Genomic DNA, 20,775 nt, shown 5'->3' on the forward strand with positions numbered 1-20,775 from the left:
AAGGACAAGAAACTGGCAGTCATGTTTCACAGCAGGGCCCATTCCTGCGCCCAACAAGAGTATCTGTGAGGGGTTACAGTGTAGTGGCACCACCATCACCCAAGGCTCAATTTTTCTGCCCCTGTTTAACAGGGCCATGTAATTTTTTGATATACTATTTCACAGCAGGGCCCGTTCCAGCACCCAACAAGAGTAAATGTGAGGGGTTACAGTGTTCTGGTACCACCAACACCTAAGGCCCACTTTTCTTCAGAGTATATAGAGCAGGCTGTATACTATATATACTGCTGTTCAGAGTATATAGAGCCAGAGGGCCTGGGGGACCCCCACGTCATTTAAAAAAAAAAATTGATGCAGGGTTCTTCTTAATATCCATACCAGACCTGAAGGGCCTGGTATGGGTTTTGGGGGGAACATCCACACCATTTTTTTTGTATTTTTGGTATTCTTATCTATATTGCTGGGATCCGACAATACATTACAGTTTTAAATTACATTTTTCCTTTAGAAATGTAAATTTGCCGTGGTACTGTTATAAACATGGGAAAGATGCGCTAGTTTACAGACATACTAAAGATACCCTCTAGGCACGATATTTAAAGGAATATTTCATTTTTATTGTTTCACTTTAAGCATCATTAAAATCACTGCTCCCGAAAAAATGGCTGTTTTAAAAACTTTTTTTGCATTGATCCATGTCCCCTGGGGCAGGACCCGGGTCCTCAAACACTTTTTATGGCAATAACTTGCATATAAGCCTTTAAAATTAGCACTTTTGATTTTTTCGCGTTCGTGTCCCAAAGCAAGGTCCGTAAAGACATGGATGAGCGAGTTTGGGGTGGAGGAACTTGTCTGGCCTGCACAGAGTCCTGACCTTAACTCCATAGAACAACTTTGGGATGAATTAGAGTGGAGACTTCTCATCCAACATCAGTGCCTGACCTCACAAATATGCTTCTGGAAGAATGGTCAAACATTCCCATAGACACCCTCCTAAACCTTGTGGACAGCCTTCCCAGAAGAGTTGAAGATGTTGTAGCTGCAAAGGGTGGGCCAACTCAATATTGAACCCTACGGACTAAGACTGGGATGTGATTAAAGTTCATGTGTGTGTAAAGGCTGGTGTCCCAATACTTTTGGTAATATAGTGTACATTTGATGCTCTGTCTTCTAAACTTGGAGTGCCAGAGCAATAATTCTGCTTGTAAAAGTATAGACTCCTCCCCCCACCTTTTGGGAGGGGGCTTTGGCTCTCATGTTGTGGGTGGGACAGAGATGGAAATGAAGGTATTTATATGGCTGAATGATCAAGACTGATCATCCCAAGACTGGGAAGCTATTAAAGTTCATGTGTGTGCAAAGGCAGGCATCACAATACTTTTGGTAGTATAGTGTACAGTAAAACCTCGGATTGTGAGTAACGTGGTTTATGAGCGTTTCGCAATACAGTAGGTGACCGCGATATTGTGTCAATCTCGCCGCTGTTATCGGCGAGATTTGACACCTGCGAGCCCCGTCGTGGGTGCCAGCGCCGAGCTGGCTCGCTGATCGGGAAAGGAAAACTTTTTTTTTCCTTTCGCGATGAGCGACAGGCAGTGCTGACAGCTGTCTAGTATGAATCATGAGGGGGAACGCCGCGCCAAATTTTAAATAAAAAACCGGTATGGGTTCCCCTCCAGGGGCATACCAGGCACTTAGGTCTGGTATGGATTGTAAGGGGACCCCCCCTACGCCAAAAAATCGGCATGGGGGTCCCCCCCAAAATCCATCAGACCCTCCTGAACCGTACCAGGCCGCATGCCCTCAACATGGGGGGTTGGGTGCTTTGGGGGAGGGGGGGGTTTCCCCCAAAGCACCTTGTCCCCATGTTGATGAGGACAAGGGCCTCTTCCTGACAACCCTGGCCGTTGGTTGTCGGGGTCTGTGGGCAGAGGGCTTATCAGAATCCAGGAGCCCCCTTTAATAAGGGGGCCCCAAGATCCCGGCCCCCCACCCTATGTGAATGAGTATGGGGTACATGGTACCCCTACCCATTCACCTAAGGAAAAAAGTGTCAATAAAAAAAACACACTACACAGGTTTTAAAAGTAATTTATTAGGCAGCTCTGGGGGTCTTCTTCTGACTTTGGGGTCTTCTTCTGACTTTGGGGGTCTTCTTCCGACTTCTCCGCTCTCTCCGGCCTCTTCTCCCGGTGTTCGGCTTCTTCTCCCGGTGTCCGGTTCTTCTGCCGGGCCCCTTTGCTATCTTCTCCCACTCTTTTGCTAGCGGTGGCACGGTTTTTTGCGCTGTCTTGTCCCCTCTTCTCTTCCCATGTTGACACGATGCTCTCTCCCGCTGGAATGCTGTGTGCGAACTGCCCGATCACTTATATAGGCGGTGACCCCGCCCCCTTGTGACGTCACAGTCCCAGCATGCGCTGGCATGTGGCGTCATAAGGGGGCGGGGTCACCGGGTGACATCACCCAGTGACCACGCCCCATGCCTTATAAGCCGAACACCGGGAGAAGAGGCGGAACACCGGGAGAAGAGGCCGGAGAGAGCGGAGAAGTCGGAAGAAGACCCCCGAAGTCGGAAGAAGACCCCAAAGTCTGAAGAAGACCCCAAAGTCGGAAGAAGACCCCCGGAGCTGCCTAATAAATTACTTTTAAAACCTGTGTAGTGTGTTTTTTTATTGACACTTTTTTTCCCTAGATGAATGGGTAGGGGTACCATGTACCCCATACTCATTCACATAGGGTGGGGGGCCAGGATCTGGGGGCCCCCTTATTAAGGGGGTTCCCGGATTCCGATAAGCCCTCCGCCCGCAGACCCCGACAACCAACGGCCAGGGTTGTCGGGAAGAGGCCTTTGTCCTCATCAACATGGGGACAAGGTGCTTTGGGGTGGGGGGCCCTCAGGGCGCCCCTCTCCCCCAAAGCACCCAACCCTCCATGTTGAGGGCATGCGGCCTGGTACGGTTCAGGAGGGGGGGGGGGGCGCTCGCTCGTCCCCACCCCCTTTCCTGACCGGCCGGGCTGCGTGCTCAGATAAGGGTCTGGTATGGATTTTGGGGGTCCCCCATGCCGATTTTTCGGCGTAGGGGGGTTCCCCTTACAATCCATACCAGACCTAAGGACCTGGTATGCCCCTGGGGGGGAAACCACACTGCATTTTTATTTAAAATTTGGCGCAGCATTCCCCCTTATGATTCATACCAGTCACCTGTCAGCAATGCCTGTCGCTCATTGCGAAAGGAAAAAAAGTTTTCCTTTCCCGATCAGCGAGCCAGAGTGACATGCACAGTACCCTGTCGCAGAGAACCAGCGCGATAGGATCGCGCTGGAAACACAATCTCGCAGTCAGGTACTGTATGAGCTTTTTTTTTTTTTTTTTTTAAACCTGACTCGATTTGCGAGCGTTGTTTTACAAGACAAGCAGGATTCAAGCCTCCGAGGTGTGGTCAAAGGTGCCAGGGCGCTGGTGACGTTCAGAGATGCCCAGAGACGCTCGGAGATGCTCAGAGACACTCAGTGTCTCTAGTGCCCCCCACCTCTGGTCACATGCGGAACTGCATTAACACTGCAGTAACACTGGAACAAGTTATCTGAGTTTCCGTGGATTCCTATAGGGAAATTTGCTTTGATATACGAGTGCTTTGGATTACAAGCATGTTTCTTGAACGAATTATGCTCATAATCCAAGGTACTACTGTATATTGATTTGATTAAATGATTAATATCGCTGACTTAATTAATCATTCAAACTTCTTGACATTCAAAGGTCCCTATTGTATGGCTAATCAATCTTTCCTACCTTGGTGTCCCAGTTACAGCAGTTTGAAGGCAGGAAAAGGTTGAGAACATTATATCCTTGGGCGTTGTTCACCCTTAAATCCAACCGAGGACCACAACACTCCCGCTGCTCAGTGGCTTGGTACGCAAGTTGGCCATCGGTGCCAAACAAATCATATGTAACATGGCCCTGGAATATGCTCTTCCCTGAAATGACAGAATTATAGGAAGAATTTAGTGAAGAAAGTCAAATGTCTATGGGAGGGTTCTACAAAAATAGATGAGATTTTGCTACATCCTTCTGCCTTCCGGGGTAAATTCATCTACGGTTTCTGTAATCCAAATACTCTATAGGAGGATAAACAGATTATAGCAAATGTTATGTCCTTTTATGTAAACCCTCCTGCTGGTGGGAGGAGCTAAGCAAGAAATGGAGACCAGAGCTCCACCTGCTGGCTGGGTATGAAAATATAAAATGTGAAACATTCCTTGAATAAAAGGAGAAAAATATAAGTAGTTCTGACCATAATACATAAAGCACAAAATGTAATTTAAGACAAAATTTGGTAAATGGGTGATATCTGGAGATCTAGTCAGCTCTAGACATGTGCACACTGAAATATTTCGTTTCGGAATTTCGTTTTCGCCCGAAAAATACATTTATTTAGTAACTCCCGAAATTCGTTTTTATTTATTTTGTTTCGTTAAAAAATGCATTCGTCCGAAAATCTGAAATAATTAAGGTCGAATCTGTAATTGAAGGCTTATGGTGTCTGTCGCATGTTCTAAGAAGATTCGACGGAGCAGCTAAACTGTACGAAGCCGCGATCGTACATCTCCGGACGAATGTTCCGCCTACAAGCTATAGTAGAATTTTAATGTTGTATGACACTAGTAATAATTATATTTTTTAATCATTATTACTAGTCAACTAACATTAGAATTCTTCTATAGCCTATGGGCGGAGCATTTTACCATAAATGTCCGCTCGCGGCAACTGCTTCGCCCAATCTTCATGTTGAATCTTTTCTCTCTATGTCGAATCTTTTCTCTCTATGTCGAATCTTTTTTCTCTATGTCGAATCTTTTCTCTCTATGTCGAATCTTTTCTCTCTATGTCGAATCTTTACTCTCTATGTCGAATCTTTTCTGTCTATGTCGAATCTTTTCTCTCTATGTCGAATCTTTTCTCTCTATGTCGAATCTTTTCTCTCTATGTCGAATCTTTTCTCTCTACGTCGAATCTTTTCTCCCCTACGTCGAATCTTTACGCTATGTCGAATCTTTTCTCTCTAGGTCGAATCTTTTCTCTCTATGTCGTACATACAGATATTTCCTATCTGTATTTACCTCTTCTTTACCTACTTTATACCCCGTGGGATTGGTGCTTTTTTTGCCCCTTGGATCGGTTGACCCTGACCACCGGGCTGTGCCTCACGTCTCTTGGAGACCATAATCTTTCATAGGGTCTGTCCCTTAGGTCATTAGATTTGGTCAATTTTTTATTTTCAATATGAAAATTGTATATATGTACATTTTATACATTTTTCCCTTCGGTCATTGTGATAGTCTTAATCGTTTCTTTTTTGTATTCTGATCAGAATCTCTAGCTCCTGAGGAAGCGTTCTGTGTAACGTGAAACATGTAGAGCAACTAGAGAGCATCTCACCTTGGATCACCTGACCTGCAGCACCTCGTTTATTATGAGCTTGGTGATTGTTTACTAGTTTATGTTTGGGGAAGTATAGCCTCCTTTATTTGGCAACAAGTGTTTTGAATATATGAGTATATATGTATAACTGTTCCAAACCACACTCAAGCTTGCAGGATAGGATCCTTATGGTGTACCAATACTAAGTTCTACGTCTAGTCTGACTTGTTTTTAAATGTCCATGTCTGTTTATTGTCCTTTTATACTTTAATAATAAAAATTACAAACATATTTATCCTTTTGTAGTATAATACTGGTGTGCCTACAAAGTCCCATTTTTAGATTCCATTTTGTCTTTTCTCTCTATGTCGAATCTTTACTCTCTATGTCGAATCTTTTCTCTCTATGTTGAATCTTTTCTCTCTATGTCAAATCTTTTCTCTCTATGTCGAATCTTTTCTCTCTATGTCGAATCTTTTCTCTCTATGTCGAATCTTTTCTCTCTATGTCGAATCTTTTCTATGTCGAATCTTTTCTCTCTATGTCAAATCTTTTCTGTCTATGTCGAATCTTTTCTCTCTATGTCGAATCTTTTCTCTCTATGTCGAATCTTTTCTCTCTATGTCGAATCTTTACTCTCTATGTCGAATCTTTTCTCTCTAGGTCGAATCTTTTCTCTCTATATCAAATCTTTTCTCTCTATGTCGAATCTTTTCTCTCTATGTCGAATCTTTTCTCTCTATATCAAATCTTTTCTCTCTATGTCGAATCTTTTCTCTCTATATCAAATCTTTTCTCTCTATGTCAAATATTTTCTCTCTATGTAGAATCTTTTCTCTCTATATCAAATCTTTTCTCTCTATGTCAAATCTTTTCTCTCTATGTTGAATCTTTACTCTCTATGTCGAATCTTTTCTCTCTATGTCGAATCTTTTCTCTCTATGTCAAATCTTTTCTCCCCATGTCGAATCTTTTCTCCCCATGTCGAATCTTTCTCTCTATGTCAAATCTTTTCTTTCTATGTCAAATAATCTTGGACTAATAGAGTTAGGTTAGGCATATTCCACCTTTTTTGCTATTGTCTCTATAATGTCGAATCATTTCTCTCTATGTAGAATAATCTTGAACTAATAATAGAGTTAAGGTTAGGCACATTCGACCACAGGTTCGATGGACACAGATCGCTATTGTCAGCGCCATGTCGAATCTCCTATCTATATCAAACTGTTGTCGCAACGAAAATAAAATAAAGCATTTGTCTATGTCGGATCTTTCAGTTTTCGGAATCTGCACGTTCGTTATCGTTTGTTAAAACAATAACGAAAATACCCGAAATTCGGACGAAAATGCATTCGGACGAAAACGAATGCACATGTCTAGTCAGCTCCGCCAATAGGAGCAGCAGGAAAGGTTCATTGACAAATGTATCATTTCATTGACAAGGACAATCTCGATACATTTGTAGAACAAACAATCCTGTGAAGAAGAAGATGGAATGTTAGAGGATCCCAATAATTGGTAGAAGATTTATAGAGACCTGGAGGGATGGGGGGAGCTTTAAAAAGAAACAAAAAAAAAAAAAAAACTTACTTGTTTGTTTCATGGAGAGTCCATTGACCTATTGAAGAGAAGAAAGACGAGTCAGTAAAGTACGCCTGGTTACCATTTCCACCACAACCAACACCAACATTCTCATAACCATTGTGGCACAGGGACTCGTGGGGAGTCTGGAGAAGTCTTGTTTGGGATTTACACATCTCCCAGGCTTCCTTTATATACCTTTCTGGACCTCTGGCCTTCTGTCCCTTCCGTGTTTTTCACCCCTCCTTTCCAGGCAATTTAACCGATTGCCTACCGGACCCTTTCACCCCCCTTCCTGTCCAGACCAATTTTCAGCTTTCAGCCCTGTCCCACTTTGAACGACAATGCAAAAAAGGACCCTAAAAAAGGGGACACTAGTACCCCCCGGTAAATCAGGACTTTATAGGTGAACAAGGGGAATTTTTATAAAAACATATTATTTATTGAAAAATGCTTAAAAAAGCATAAAAACATGATAGAAATCTATACACAGTAATAATCTATACAGAATATTGTGCAAAGTACAGAAGTTTTTTTACACATAATGTATTTTTTTACAACTCCAAATATGAACACATATTTCTCCATAAGCCTGACATGTTTCAGGACAATGTCCCTTCTTCAGAGGCGTTTTTAGGAGAGAAACAGATGGATGTATTCTGAAAAACAAGTAAGATAAACTTAACATAGACACGTTGTTCAGGCACTAAAAAAGGGGACACTTGTACTCCCCGGTACATCGGGACTTTATACCATTATCAAATTTTATAAGGAGAATTGTGTAAAAATGTACGAAAAAACAGTTTTACATTTTTACACAATTCTCCCTATAAAATTCGATATTGGTATGTATATTGGACATTTTCAGATGCCATAATGTTGATTTTGCCCTGAACCAGAGGCGGCTCTCTAATTAGGCATATTAGGCGGTCGCCTTAGGCCCCGCAATGGGAGGGGCCTCGCGGCCGCCTGATCTGTCTACTTAGAGAGCCGCCTCTGAGGCTGACAGTTCCGGATCACAGATAGAGCCCCTCAGCAGGGCTGGCCGCTGGCGCCAGTTTAAGGCCACCTTAGGGGGGCAGGAGAGGGGGGGCACTGAAGCCGACGGTCCCTCAAGTGCTTATGCTGGCACCGCCCTGCTCACACCTGCTCAGCAAAGCAGACATCAGACCGGTAACATGCAGCGCTGGGCACTGTGAGATTCAGCCTCCACATTAACTTTCATTAGCTTCCGCGGCCCCTCCTCCTCCCACATGAAAGGCAGATGATGGCCTTTCATTTCAGCACATCGATCAGTTGCAGCTTCTATCCAAGAGAATCTTCTCTCACGTGGGCGGTACCAGAACCGCCTCCATTCCAGCATACTCGTTGGTGAACTGGAGGTAAGTGAGAGGAGGGGGAGGGGCCGAGTGAGACCAGAGGGAGGGGCCAGCAGACACAGTAGCAGGAATGGCATGGATCCTCAGAGGAAGGTAGAGGTAAGGTGCTGTATCATGTCGGACTGTACTGATTACACAGCCTCCTGCATGTACATAATAGGGACCCAACTAGAGATAGAGGAGGGATAGATGGGGCAGAGAAGAGGATATAAGGACAGAGCAAGGGAATAAGAGAGATGATGGCAGCTAGAGAGTACATGGGGACAGACAGAGCAAAGGTGATGGGACAAAACAAGACATCAATGAGGCCCCTTTCACTTGGGACAGACTCTGCTTTGCTCAGTGGGGAGTCTGTCTGCTGACTACCCTCTGAGCAGAGCAAGAGGTTAACAGGTCTGCGTCTGCTCCACTTATGTCAAGTGGACACAGACACAGCCCACACTGCTCTATGGGCAGTCAGGTATAAACGGACCGCCTGTCTGTTTATACCCAACTGACATTCTTCCTGATCAGCCTAGACAGAGGATAATGGATCCCCCTTCAGTTTGTTTTTGTTGGGCCAGATTGAAGGTAGGCGGGTGTAAGTGGACAAAAGTCCATTTACATCCACCGCTCCATAGAGGAGAATGGAGGGTCTGCCTGAAAAACTGACAGGTGGACCTGATTGGATCCTTCATGTGAAAGTTCCTAAAGTGCAATGTAATAGATATCAAGAATTATATATACACACACACACACACACACACCCAATTGTTCATATCCACTGCAAGCTGTTTGCACAGACTTCGGTGTACATCACCAAAACAAAGCACATACCATTTGTTTACCAAAAAATTTGACTCCTTAAATTTATGAAGTTACATGCACTTGTCATCTGCGGGATATTTACAGCCACTTCACTCAAAAAGTGACAACGCAGTTATGGTAACTTTCTCCCAGGAGCAGCCTTTTACCACTCTGCCTGGTCAGGTACCAACCACAGCAACCCCGTGTATGCAAAGAATAAAACGTACTGTATGCATTACCATGACATACTGCGTTGCCTTCTTAAAGTAATGTACTTACAGCAAACTTTACTAGGATAAAGCAACAAATTGTTTACTTGTCCTGGTATTGATTTATTCTTTGCATTTACGGGGGTTCCCTGTGGTTGGTACCGGACCAAGCTACTATGCCTGCAGTGTTGTTTTTTGAGTGAAGTGGTTGTAAATATCCAGCAGATGACAAGTGCATGTGACCTCATAAGTTTAAGAAGTCTATTTTTTTTGGTAAGCAAATGGTATGTGCTTTGTTTTTGGTGATGGGAATCTGACGTCCGAGCAAATAATTTGCAGTATATCTGCACGTTTATCACAGCACAGTTTTGTTGGATTTTTTTGTGTTACATGTATGTTTTATGCTTATTATTTATTGTACCAGCACTTTGGAATGTACATATATTAATTATTCTTGGTATCTTCACACTATATAACATTTTACTGTGGTACACACTTATATGATGGATGTTCTTTTCTTTAATTTCCCCAGTGACAGCCTGCCAGAATAGCTAGGATCTGCGAGAGCAGCTCCGTATTATACTTTACTGTCCCTATACTGTACCCTCCTGCCCCCTGTACTGTGTCCACTTACCCTCCCCCTGTACTGTACCCTCCTGCCCCATGTACTGTGTCCACTTACCCTCCCCCTGTAATGTGCCGTCCTGCTCCGCCCTGTACTGTACCCTCCTGCCCCCTGTACTGTGTCCACTTCCCCTCCCCCTGTACTGTACCCTTCTGCCCCCTGTACTGTGTCCACTTCCCCTCCCCCTGTACTGTACTCTCCTGCCCCCTGTACTGTGTCCACTTCCCCTCCCCCTGTACTGTACCCTTCTGCCCCCTGTACTGTGTCCACTTACCATCGCCCTGTACTGTACCCTCCTGCCCCCTGTACTGTGTCCACTTACCCTCCCCCTGTACTGTACTCTCCTGCCCCCTGTACTGTGTCCACTTACCCTCCCCCTGTACTGTACCCTTCTGCCCCCTGTACTGTGTCCACTTACCCTCGCCCTGTACTGTACCCTTCTGCCCCCTGTACTGTGTCCACTTCCCCTCCCCCTGTACTGTACTCTCCTGCCCCCTGTACTGTACTCTCCTGCCCCTGTACTGTACTCTCCTGCCCCTGTACTGTATCCACTTACTGTCCCCCTGTACTGTACCCTCCTGCCCCTGTACTGTGTCCACTTACCCTCCCCCTGTACTGTACTCTCCTGCCCCCTGTACTGTGTCCACTTACCCTCCCCCTGTACTGTACTCTCCTGCCCCCTGTACTATGTCCACTTACCCTCCCCCTGTACTGTACCCTTCTACCCCTGTACTGTGTCCACTTCCCCTCCCCCTGCACTGTACTCTCCTGCCCCTGTACTGTATCCACTTACTCTCCCCCTGTACTGTACCCTTCTGCCCCTGTACTGTGTCCACTTACCCTCCCCCTGTACTGTACCCTTCTGCCCCTGTACTGTGTCCACTTACTCTCCCCCTGTACTGTACCCTCCTGCCCCATGTACTGTGTCCACTTCCCCTCCCCCTGTACTGTGCCCTCCTGCTCCGCCCTGTACTGTACCCTCCTGCCCCCTGTACTGTGTCCACTTCCCCTCCCCCTGTACTGTACCCTTCTGCCCCCTGTACTGTGTCCACTTACCCTCCCCCTGTACTGTACTCTCCTGCCCCCTGTACTGTGTCCACTTCCCCTCCCCCTGTACTGTACTCTCCTGCCCCCTGTACTGTGTCCACTTCCCCTCCCCCTGTACTGTACCCTTCTGCCCCTGTACTGTGTCCACTTACTCTCCCCCTGTACTGTACCCTCCTGCCCCATGTACTGTGTCCACTTCCCCTCCCCCTGTACTGTGCCCTCCTGCTCCGCCCTGTACTGTACCCTCCTGCCCCCTGTACTGTGTCCACTTCCCCTCCCCCTGTACTGTACCCTTCTGCCCCCTGTACTGTGTCCACTTACCCTCCCCCTGTACTGTACTCTCCTGCCCCCTGTACTGTGTCCACTTCCCCTCCCCCTGTACTGTACTCTCCTGCCCCCTGTACTGTGTCCACTTCCCCTCCCCCTGTACTGTACCCTTCTGCCCCCTGTACTGTGTCCACTTACCCTCGCCCTGTACTGTACCCTCCTGCCCCCTGTACTGTGTCCACTTACCCTCGCCCTGTACTGTACCCTCCTGCCCCCTGTACTGTGTCCACTTACCCTCCCCCTGCATTGTACTCTCCTGCCCCCTGTACTGTACTCTCCTGCCCCTGTACTGTACTCTCCTGCCCCTGTACTGTATCCACTTACTGTCCCCCTGTACTGTACCCTCCTGCCCCTGTACTGTGTCCACTTACCCTCCCCCTGTACTGTACTCTCCTGCCCCCTGTACTGTGTCTACTTACCCTCCCCCTGTACTGTACTCTCCTGCCCCCTGTACTATGTCCACTTACCCTCCCCCTGTACTGTACCCTTCTACCCCTGTACTGTGTCCACTTCCCCTCCCCCTGCACCGTACTCTCCTGCCCCCTGTACTGTGTCCACTTCCCCTCCCCCTGTACTGTACTCTCCTGCCCCCTGTACTGTGTCCACTTCCCCTCCCCCTGTACTGTACCCTTCTGCCCCCTGTACTGTGTCCACTTACCCTCGCCCTGTACTGTACCCTCCTGCCCCCTGTACTGTGTCCACTTCCCCTCCCCCTGTACTGTACCCTTCTGCCCCCTGTACTGTGTCCACTTACCCTCCCCCTGTACTGTACTCTCCTGCCCCCTGTACTGTGTCCACTTCCCCTCCCCCTGTACTGTACTCTCCTGCCCCCTGTACTGTGTCCACTTCCTTTCCCCCTGTACTGTACCCTTCTGCCCCCTGTACTGTGTCCACTTCCCCTCCCCTTGTACTGTACCCTTCTGCCCCCTGTACTGTGTCCACTTACCCTCCCCCTGTACTGTACTCTCCTGCCCCCTGTACTGTGTCCACTTCCCCTCCCCCTGTACTGTACCCTTCTGCCCCCTGTACTGTGTCCACTTACCCTCGCCCTGTACTGTACCCTTCTGCCCCCTGTACTGTGTCCACTTACCCTCCCCCTGTACTGTACTCTCCTGCCCCCTGTACTGTGTCCACTTACCCTCCCCCTGTACTGTACTCTCCTGCCCCTGTACTGTACTCTCCTGCCCCTGTACTGTATCCACTTACTCTGCCCCTGTACTGTACCCTCCTGCCCCTGTACTGTGTCAACTTACCCTCCCCCTGTACTGTACTCTCCTGCCCCCTGTACTGTGTCCACTTACCCTCCCCCTGCACTGTACCCTCCTGCCCCCTGTACTGTGTCCACTTACCCTCCCCCTGTACTGTACCCTCCTGCCCCTGTACTGTGTCCACTTACCCTCCCCCTGCACTGTACTCTCCTGCCCCCTGTACTGTGTCCACTTACCCTCCCCCTGCACTGTACTCTCCTGCCCCCTGTACTGTACTCTCCTGCCCCTGTACTGTATCCACTTACCCTCCCCCTGTACTGTACTCTCCTGCCCCCTGTACTGTGTCCACTTACCCTCCCCCTGCACTGTATTCTCCTGCCCCCTGTACTGTATCCACTTACTCTCCCCCTGTACTGTACCCTCCTGCCCCTGTACTGTGTCCACTTACCCTCCCCCTGTACTGTACTCTCCTGCCCCCTGTACTGTGTCCACTTACCCTCCCCCTGTACTGTACTCTCCTGCCCCCTGTACTATGTCCACTTACCCTCCCCCTGTACTGTACCCTTCTGCCCCTGTACTGTGTCCACTTCCCCTCCCCCTGCACTGTACTCTCCTGCCCCTGTACTGTGTCCACTTACCCTCCCCCTGTACTGTACCCTTCTGCCCCTGTACTGTGTCCACTTCCCCTCCCCCTGTACTGTACCCTTCTGCCCCTGTACTGTGTCCACTTACTCTCCCCCTGTACTGTACCCTTCTGCCCCCTGTACTGTGTCCACTTACCCTTCCCCTGTACTGTGCCCTCCTGCCCCTGTACTGTGTCCACTTACCCTCCCCCTGCACTGTACTCTCCTGCCCCTGTACTTTGTCCACTTATCCTCCCCCTGTACTTTGTCCACTTACCCTCCCCCTGTACTTTGTCCACTTACCCTCCCCCTGTACTGTGTCCACTTACCCTCCCCCTGTACTGTGTCCACTTACCCTCCCCCTGTACTGTGTCCACTTACCCTCCCCCTGTACTTTGTCCACTTACCCTCCCCCTGTACTGTGTCCACTTACCCTCCCCCTGTACTGTGTCCACTTACCCTCCCCCTGTACTGTGTCCACTTACCCTCCCCCTGTACTGTGTCCACTTACCCTCCCCCTGTACTTTGTCCACTTACCCTCCCCCTGTACTGTGTCCACTTACCCTCCCCCTGTACTGTGTCCACTTACCCTCCCCCTGTACTGTGTCCACTTACCCTCCCCCTGTACTGTGTCCACTTACCCTCCCCCTGTACTGTACCCTTCTGCCCCTGTACTGTGTCCACTTACCCTCCCCCTGTACTGTGTCCACTTACCCTCCCCCTGTACTGTGTCCACTTACCCTCCCCCTGTACTGTGTCCACTTACCCTCCCCCTGTACTGTGTCCACTTCCCCTCCCCCTGTACTGTACCCTTCTGCCCCTGTACTGTGTCCACTTACTCTCCCCCTGTACTGTACCCTTCTGCCCCCTGTACTGTGTCCACTTACCCTTCCCCTGTACTGTGCCCTCCTGCCCCTGTACTGTGTCCACTTACCCTCCCCCTGCACTGTACTCTCCTGCCCCTGTACTTTGTCCACTTACCCTCCCCCTGTACTTTGTCCACTTACCCTCCCCCTGTACTTTGTCCACTTACCCTCCCCCTGTACTGTGTCCACTTACCCTCCCCCTGTACTGTGTCCACTTACCCTCCCCCTGTACTGTGTCCACTTACCCTCCCCCTGTACTTTGTCCACTTACCCTCCCCCTGTACTGTGTCCACTTACCCTCCCCCTGTACTGTGTCCACTTACCCTCCCCCTGTACTGTGTCCACTTACCCTCCCCCTGTACTGTGTCCACTTACCCTCCCCCTGTACTTTGTCCACTTACCCTCCCCCTGTACTGTGTCCACTTACCCTCCCCCTGTACTGTGTCCACTTACCCTCCCCCTGTACTGTGTCCACTTACCCTCACCCTGTACCCTCCTTATACAGTTAATTTTTATATCGCTTGAATTATTTGTCCTATTATGGGCATGAGTGGGGCCTCATGTTTAAGTTTTGCCTAAGGCCTCACAAAGCCTAGAGCCGCCTCTGCCCTGAACAACGTGTCTATGTTAAGTTTATCTTACCTGTTTTTCAGAATACATCCATCTGTTTCTCTCCTAAAAACGCCTCTGAAGAAGGGACATCGTCCTGAAACATGTCAGGCTTATGGAGAAATATGTGTTCATATTTGGAGTTGTAAAAAATACATTATGTGTAAAAAAACTTCTGTACTTTGCACAATATTCTGTATAGATTATTATTGTGTATAGGTTTCTATCATGTTTTTATGCTTTTTTAAGCATTTTTCAATAAATAATGTGTTTTTTATAAAATTTCCCCCTGTTCACCTATAAAGTCCTGATGTACTGGGGGGGTACTAGTTAGGGTCCTTTTTTGCAATATATTTTGGGATGTTGGCAACGCCTTATTGAGAAATTCTCTTTGTGGTTCACCACTTAATACACTTTGAATGACAATTGCGCAGTCATGTAACACTGTACCCAGATGACGTTTTTAGCATTTTCTTCACACAAATAGAGCTTTCTTTTGGTGGTATTTAATCACTACTGGGGGTTTTTATTTTTTGCTAAACAAAGAAAAAAATACCGAAAATGTAGAAAAAAAAAAAAAACGGTTTTCATAGTTTGTTATAAAATTTTGCAAACAGGTCATTTTTCTCCTCCGTTGATGTGCGCCGATAAGGCTGCACTGATGGACACTGATAGGCTGCATGGATGGGCACTGATAAAGTGGTACTTATAAGGCGGCACTGGTGGGCACTGATAGGTGGCATTGATAGAGGGCACTGATGGGTGGCACTGGTGGGCACTGATTAGCACTGGTAGGTAACACTGATTGGCAGCACTGATCGGCACTGATAGGTGGCACTGGTGGATATTGATAGGTGGCACTGGTGGGTACTGATCAGCAGCACTGTTGTGCACTGGTAGGTGCCTCTGGTGGGCACAGATGAGGTGGCGGCGACTCTCTGTGTCAGGGACTGATGTCCCTCTGACAGAAGCCGGTGATTGGGGTTTTTTTAGACAATTACCGGCTCTGCACGTGATTGGCTCACAGCTGATCACATGGTAAAAGGTTGGGATCGGCCCCTTACTTTGATCTATGATTAGCCGAGTCTCCTTGACACGCTGATCACAGAGCGCAGGCCGCTCGAGCAGGGGAGGACGTACATGGACGCCCTCCCAGCAATTTAGGCCCGCGCTGTAGCCATCTTTTGGGGTTAAGCTTACCTGGAACGCAGAGACCTTGCTCTGCAGCCTGGGGAGCGGACAGGTCATGCTGAGCTAAAGGTTGGTGAGAACTAGAAAACTCTGTGTATGGAGGCTGACAAGCATTAGTCCTGGACAAGCTGATAGTCAGGATCGCCTCATGTGTAATTAGTGCAGGGACATGACCAGGTAAAGGGACAAGGGGTGATTAGTAGTAAATATCAAGGCAATGTTCGTGAAAACAAAGTCTATATAATATAATGAATCCAATAGAGGGAATACACTGTTACAGTGTCAGCAGTCTCTCCTTCAAACGAGTTCTGGAGTTTTCCCACAAATAGTCATGTAAAAACAGAAAACAGGGAGGAGGAGAGAGAGCACCACTGTCTAAGTGTAGTAGTGCTAGGAAAATCAATAAAAATCTGGATGATAAGTATTGCACTTACATATATATGGATAAAACACAGCATATCAATATGTTCAGTGGGGACGTCAATGGATGTCAGCTTCTTAAAAGATAAGTTCACCTTTGGGAACATGTTATACGTTCCACCCGATTTTAGGGTAGATCATGTAACATGTTCCCAATCCTGCAGCCGCTGCCCGCTGCCCCCCTTCGCTGTGGCAGCAGTAGGGGGAGAAGTTCCCTGTACTAGCACCACTCTCAGTGTAGTATTCATCAAAAGGTAATGTACAAAAAAATGTTTTAGGAGATGCACTCACATGAAGGTAGTGTAACAGGCATTACTCAATGTGTCCAGCAGGTGGCATCCTTCTGATGGTCGCCAATGGAGATGTATGGAGGGTGGATAGGAAGCAGCTCTTGGTAAATGATCTCATCAGTGGATGTAAAAATACGGTGGCAAAAAACAAAAATCAAAGAAGGAGTGTGCTGCTCTAAGTGTAGTATTATTTATTAAATAAAAAAGATAAAAGTGAACTCACATGTAGTAAGTAAAGAAACAGGCAATATACCAAAAACTGGTGGCATTATATCATGGGTTCCAATGGATAATCAGTAGGAATGGGCGAACGGTTTGGCTCGAATATTTGCCTGTTCGGCCATTCGCCGAACAACTGAATTTGCAGGGTGTTTTCCTGGTGTTCGCCCCGATGAAGACCCTGCAATGCACTGAGCGCTGCACAGTGCATTCTGGGCTCTGATTGGGCAAAGCTTTACCCAATCAGGGTGCAGTGTAAGCTGGTTATTTAGGAAGGGGGCGGGGAAGCCGGCCATGGTGTCCTTAACAACAGATAAGTCATCAACTGTCGATGGGTTTCCCTGCTGACAGCTGAATAAAGATAAAAAAAGTGCTGGTAAAAAAAAGAAAAAAAAATGGCATGGGGGTCCCCCCCTCCAGTCCATACTAGGCCCTTTGGGTCTGGTATGGATTTTAAGGGGAACCCAAAACGCCAATTTAAAAAAAAAAAAACAGCGTGGGGTCCCCTCCAGTGTCCCTTGATGTAAGTCCATTGTCAATAATGCCGCCCGACGGACCTGAAAAATTGAAAAAAATTAAGCAGCTTCCGCCTCCTGGGAGGCCTCCCGTCATCTGCTCTCTCTTCGCTTTAATAGCTATTATATAGGCAAGGGGCGGGGCCGCCCGGTTACATCACCCTTCTGACGTCACCCCCCATGTTAAGGGCATTTGGCCTGGTATGGTTCAGAGGGGGGGGCACTCGCTTGTTCTCCCCCCATTTCTTGACCTGCCGAGCTGCATGCTCGGATAAGGGTCTGGTATAGATTATGGGGGGGACGCCCATATCCCTTTTATGGCCAATTACTTGCATATAAGCCTTCAAAATGGACACTTTTGATTTTTCCTGTTCGGCTCCTACAAACTTCATCAGGGTTTGCCGTTTGGGTTAGAACATTTCCCCTGTTCAGGAGTTCTGCTGTGAACGAAACGAGGGGGGGTGGGTTCGGCCCATCCCTGATAGTCAGTCCTGGATGGTCTTAGGTGGATAGGTATGCCAAGAAGCACTATAGTTTCTCATAGGATGAGAACCAGGAGGAACCCACACTGGTGTGTATGATTGCAGGCCACTGTGGTTAACAGGAACCGGGACCTTGTTATAGCTTGCTATAGTGCTTCTCGACATATGTGTCCACCAGGACTGGCTGTCCATTGGAACCCATGATATAATGCCACTGGCTGGAAGTTTTTGGAATATTGCCTAATGCTTTACTTACTACATGTGAGTGCATTTTTATAATTTATCTTTTTACTTAATAAATAATACTACACTTAGAGCTGCACACTCCCCCTTATGGTTTTTGTTTCTTATTTTTTGCTGCCATATTTTTAAATACACCAATGAGATCATCCACCAGGAGCAGTTACCTATCCACCCTCCATACATCTCCATTGGGGACTGTAATATTCAATGAAAATTTATATCATTGCTGTTTGGACATGAACTAAAATACGGCTTCTCTCTAGGAGCACACTGCAAAAGAACATTTGCAAATCTAGCCAACCTTTATGTGTGGGTTTATATGGGTTACTGAAAGAGGAGCGACCGAATGGACATTTTGAATACCCTGCAGGGGTTTACTGCCCAGATCTGGCCAAAATGACAGCTTACCTCCTGGGCTGGGACCTCCTGTGGACAGCTGATGTGGTGATCAAGAAGTCAACTGTAAGCCCGGGACAGGAATGCACGTTTATGACCTTTTGTTTAAGATATCTTCACTGACTGCAATTGCCAACCCCTCAACTGGAGGGTGTGTTTCAACTATGGACAAGAGAGATTCTATGGTATAACTATGGTATGAGAGATTCAGAGCGAATGCATGTATGTGGGTGTTAGACCAGTGAAGACCCCCTTCTTCCCCTGTTACCAAATTTTCCCTTTTCCCCTCTCCTTATTTATAACTGTAATGTATTGGTATCCCTATTGTGGGTAAATTCAACCCTTATTGTAAGAATTAGTTATCCTTTATTGGAAGACGGACACCCCAAACAGAGCACATTTTTACAGGGACCATTAGAAGGACGCCACCTGCTGGACACATTGAGTAATGCCTGTGTTACACTACCTTCATGTGAGTGTATTTCCTAATGAATTGTTTGTACATTGCCCTTTATGAATACTACAATGAGAGTGGTGCACTTCCCCTCTCTCCTTCCTTATTATTTTACATCCATCTAAGTATTCTTCAGAAGCTGAACATATTGATACGCTGTGTTTTATCCATGTATATGTGAGTGCAATACTTATCATCCAGATTTTTATTGATCTCCCTAACACTACTACGCTTGGACAGTGACACCCTCTCTCTCCCTCTCATGGATGAGGAAATAGATACATGGGGTGAGTAGAGGGATGTCGGGGATGGGTACATAGGGTGAGGGGGATGGATGTCTGGGGTGAATAGAGGGATGTATGGGATGAGGGCATTAGTACATAAGGTGAGGGGGTGTTTGCCTGGGGTGAGTAGAGAGATGTCAGGGATGAGGGGATGGGTACATAGGATGAGGGGATGGGTACATAGGGTGAGGTGATGGGTGTCTGGGGTGAGTAGAGGGATGTCAGGGATGAGGGGATGGGTACATAGGGTGAGGAGATGGGTGTCTGGGGTGAGTAGAAGGATGTCAGGGATGAGGGGATGGGTGTCTGGGGTGAGCAGAGGGATGTAGGGGATGGGTACATAGGGTGAGGGGATGGGTGTCTGGGGTGAGTAGAGGGATGTCGGGGTTGAGGGGATGGGTACATAGGGTGAGGGGATGGGTGTCTGGGCTGAGTAGAGGGATGTTGGGGTTGAGGGGATGGGTACATAGGGTGAGGGGATGGGTGTCTGGGGTGAGTAGAGGGATGTCGGGGGTGAGGGGATGGGTACATAGGGTGAGGGGATGGGTGTCTGGGGAGAGTAGAGGGATGTCGGAGTTGAGGGGATGGGTACATGGGGTGAGGGGATGGGTGTCTGGGGTGAGTAGAGGGATGTCAGGGTTGAGGGGATGGGTACATAGGGTGAGGGGATGGGTGTCTGGGGTGAGTAGAGGGATGTCGGGGGTGAGGGGATGGGTGTCTAGGGTGAGTAGAGGGATGTCAGGGATGAGGGGATGGGTACACAGGGTGAGGGGATGGGTGTCTGGGGTGAGTAGAGGGATGTCAGGATGAGGGGATGGGTACATGGAGTGAGGGGATGGGTGCCTGGGGTGATTAGAGGGATGTCGGGATGAGGGGATGGGTAAATGGGGTGAGGGGATAGGTATGTGGGGTGAGTAGAGGGATGTCAGGGATGGGTACACAGGGTGAGGGTGTAGGTGCCTGGGGTGAGTAGAGGGATGTTGGAGTTGAGGGGATGGGTACATGGGGTGAGGGGATGGGTGTCTGTGGTGAGTAGAGGGATGTCGGGGGTGAGGGGATGGGTGTCTGGGGTGAGTAAAGGGAAGTCAGGGATGAGGGGATGGGTACATGGGGTGAGGGGATGGGTGCCTGGGGTGAGTAGAGGGATGTCGGGGTTGAGGGGATGGGTACATAGGGTGAGGGGATGGGTGTCTGGGGTGAGTGGAGGGATGTCGGGGGTGAGGGGATGGGTGTCTGGGGTGAGTAAAGGGAAGTCAGGGATGAGGGGATGGGTACATAGGATGGGGGGATGGGTGACTGGAGTGAGTAGAGGGATGTCAGAGATGAGGGGATGGGTACATAGGGTGAGGGGATGGGTGTCTGGGATGAGAAGAGGGATGTTGGGGATGGGAAGATGGGTACACAGGATGAGGGGATGGGTGTCTGGGGTGAGTAGAGGGATGTCAGGATCAGGGGATGGGTAAATGGGGTGAGGGGATAGGTGCCTGGGGTGATTAGAGGGATGTCGGGATGAGGGGATGGGTAAATGGGGTGAGGGGATAGGTATGTGGGGTGAGTAGAGGGATGTCAGGGATGGGTACACAGGGTGAGGGTGTGGGT

At 48.1% G+C, this 20,775-nt stretch overlaps 1 protein-coding gene across 1 annotated transcript in view; it reads right to left on the reverse strand.

Moving 5' to 3' along the window:
- Positions 1-20,775, reverse strand: part of LOC141133817 (uncharacterized) — a 140,474-nt gene that overhangs the window by 99,997 nt on the left and 19,702 nt on the right. The window contains exons 3-4 of the mRNA XM_073623374.1: positions 7,013-7,040; positions 3,794-3,978 (exon numbers count right to left, since the gene is read on the reverse strand). Coding sequence (XP_073479475.1) covers positions 3,794-3,978; positions 7,013-7,040 — 213 coding nt within the window. The remainder of the gene's footprint in view (positions 1-3,793; positions 3,979-7,012; positions 7,041-20,775) is intronic.

This window comes from Aquarana catesbeiana, linkage group LG03 (assembly GCF_042186555.1).
Source record: "Aquarana catesbeiana isolate 2022-GZ linkage group LG03, ASM4218655v1, whole genome shotgun sequence".
Taxonomy (NCBI): Eukaryota; Metazoa; Chordata; class Amphibia; order Anura; family Ranidae; genus Aquarana; species Aquarana catesbeiana.